Source organism: Tupaia chinensis, unplaced genomic scaffold (assembly GCF_000334495.1).
Source record: "Tupaia chinensis unplaced genomic scaffold, TupChi_1.0 Scaffold000463_1, whole genome shotgun sequence".
Classification (NCBI taxonomy): domain Eukaryota; kingdom Metazoa; phylum Chordata; class Mammalia; order Scandentia; family Tupaiidae; genus Tupaia; species Tupaia belangeri.
The window spans coordinates 2,193,673-2,194,807 of NW_006159972.1; the positions used below are offsets into that span (position 1 = coordinate 2,193,673).

Sequence of the window (1,135 nt, forward strand, 5' to 3'; positions counted from 1 at the left end):
GGAGCCCTGCGTAGTATGGGGCGGGAGGGGAAGGTCGTGAGACCGGGGCTGCGACTACACGAGGCTCTGCCTTTCCCGCCCTTGGAACTCCGGGAGCAGGACCCCGCCAGGGAGGAGCGCTCACCCCTCAGCCTGGGCAGCGACGACTCCCGGTCCAAGGTGCCAGACTTAGGCACTTTATACACGCGCCGCTTCCTCTTTTTCTGCAGCGACAGAGGAGACCAAGGGCCACTTCCCCACACCCCACATTGCCTAGAGAGGCTGCGGCAGCGGGGAGTCTTCTTTCCCATTCCATTGGCCCCCACCTGGACAGGGCCCAGCACATTCCCTCCTACCTGGGGCCGGATCCCCGGAGGCAGGGCCAGAACGTCTGGGGAGGAGGGCAGTGGAGGACCCGACTGGCCATGTGTAGCCAGCACCCCGGAGGGACTGCGGGGAAAGCGGCAGGTGAGCAGCGCAGGTGCCTTCCCCAAGCCCCTGCCTCCTGGAGGTTCGGCACAGCCTCCCTGCCTATGGAAAAGCAGGGCCATCGATCCCAAGGCCATGCTGGGTCCGGCGCTGGCCCTTGCCTCCCCCAGGGACAGCCGTCGGTGCTGTGAGATGCCCAGTTGCACTCACTTGGCAGACACTGCCGCTGGCCTGGCCCTGCCTGAAGGTTCTGGGCGCACGTGGCTGAAGGTCCGCATGTAGAATTCCATCTCCTGGGGAAGGTGGGAGTCAGGGAGGCTGCAAGGCCAGGTGTGGATCCAGGGCCTCCAGTCCTGAGCCCACTCAGTCCTAAACAAAACACCCTCACTGGCTTCTATGGAAGGTCAAGGCCTCACCTCAGGGTGGAGGGCTGTCCTGTTCACAGCTGTGCTCGGAAAACCTCTTTGCAGGGTGAGGCTCAAATACCCACATTTGGACCTATCCCATCCCCAGGGCCTCACTTCACCGTCAAACTCCATCTCCTCCAGGCAGGCTCCAGGCCCACAGGTGCCCAGCTGCCTACCAAGGTGGTGGTGGTCCCGGAGCGCTCAGTCCGGCCCCTCCCCCCAGGGCCCTCTGAGCCGCTTTTTCCTCTGGGTGGGAGGCCGGGCTGCCGTTCGCAGGCAAGGAGTGTGCGCCCAAGGCTGTGTGCACCCCAGGCGTTGTG

General features: G+C 64.7%; 1 protein-coding gene across 1 annotated transcript in view; it reads right to left on the reverse strand.

The window, feature by feature from the left end:
- The window catches only part of ZDHHC1 (zDHHC palmitoyltransferase 1), a gene marked incomplete in the record, with an annotated part of 13,277 nt that overhangs the window by 480 nt on the left and 11,662 nt on the right, over positions 1 to 1,135 (reverse strand). Inside the window, 3 exon segments of the mRNA XM_027774630.1 lie at positions 125 to 203; positions 336 to 429; positions 619 to 701. Of these exon segments, the coding sequence (XP_027630431.1) occupies positions 125 to 203; positions 336 to 429; positions 619 to 701 (256 nt within the window).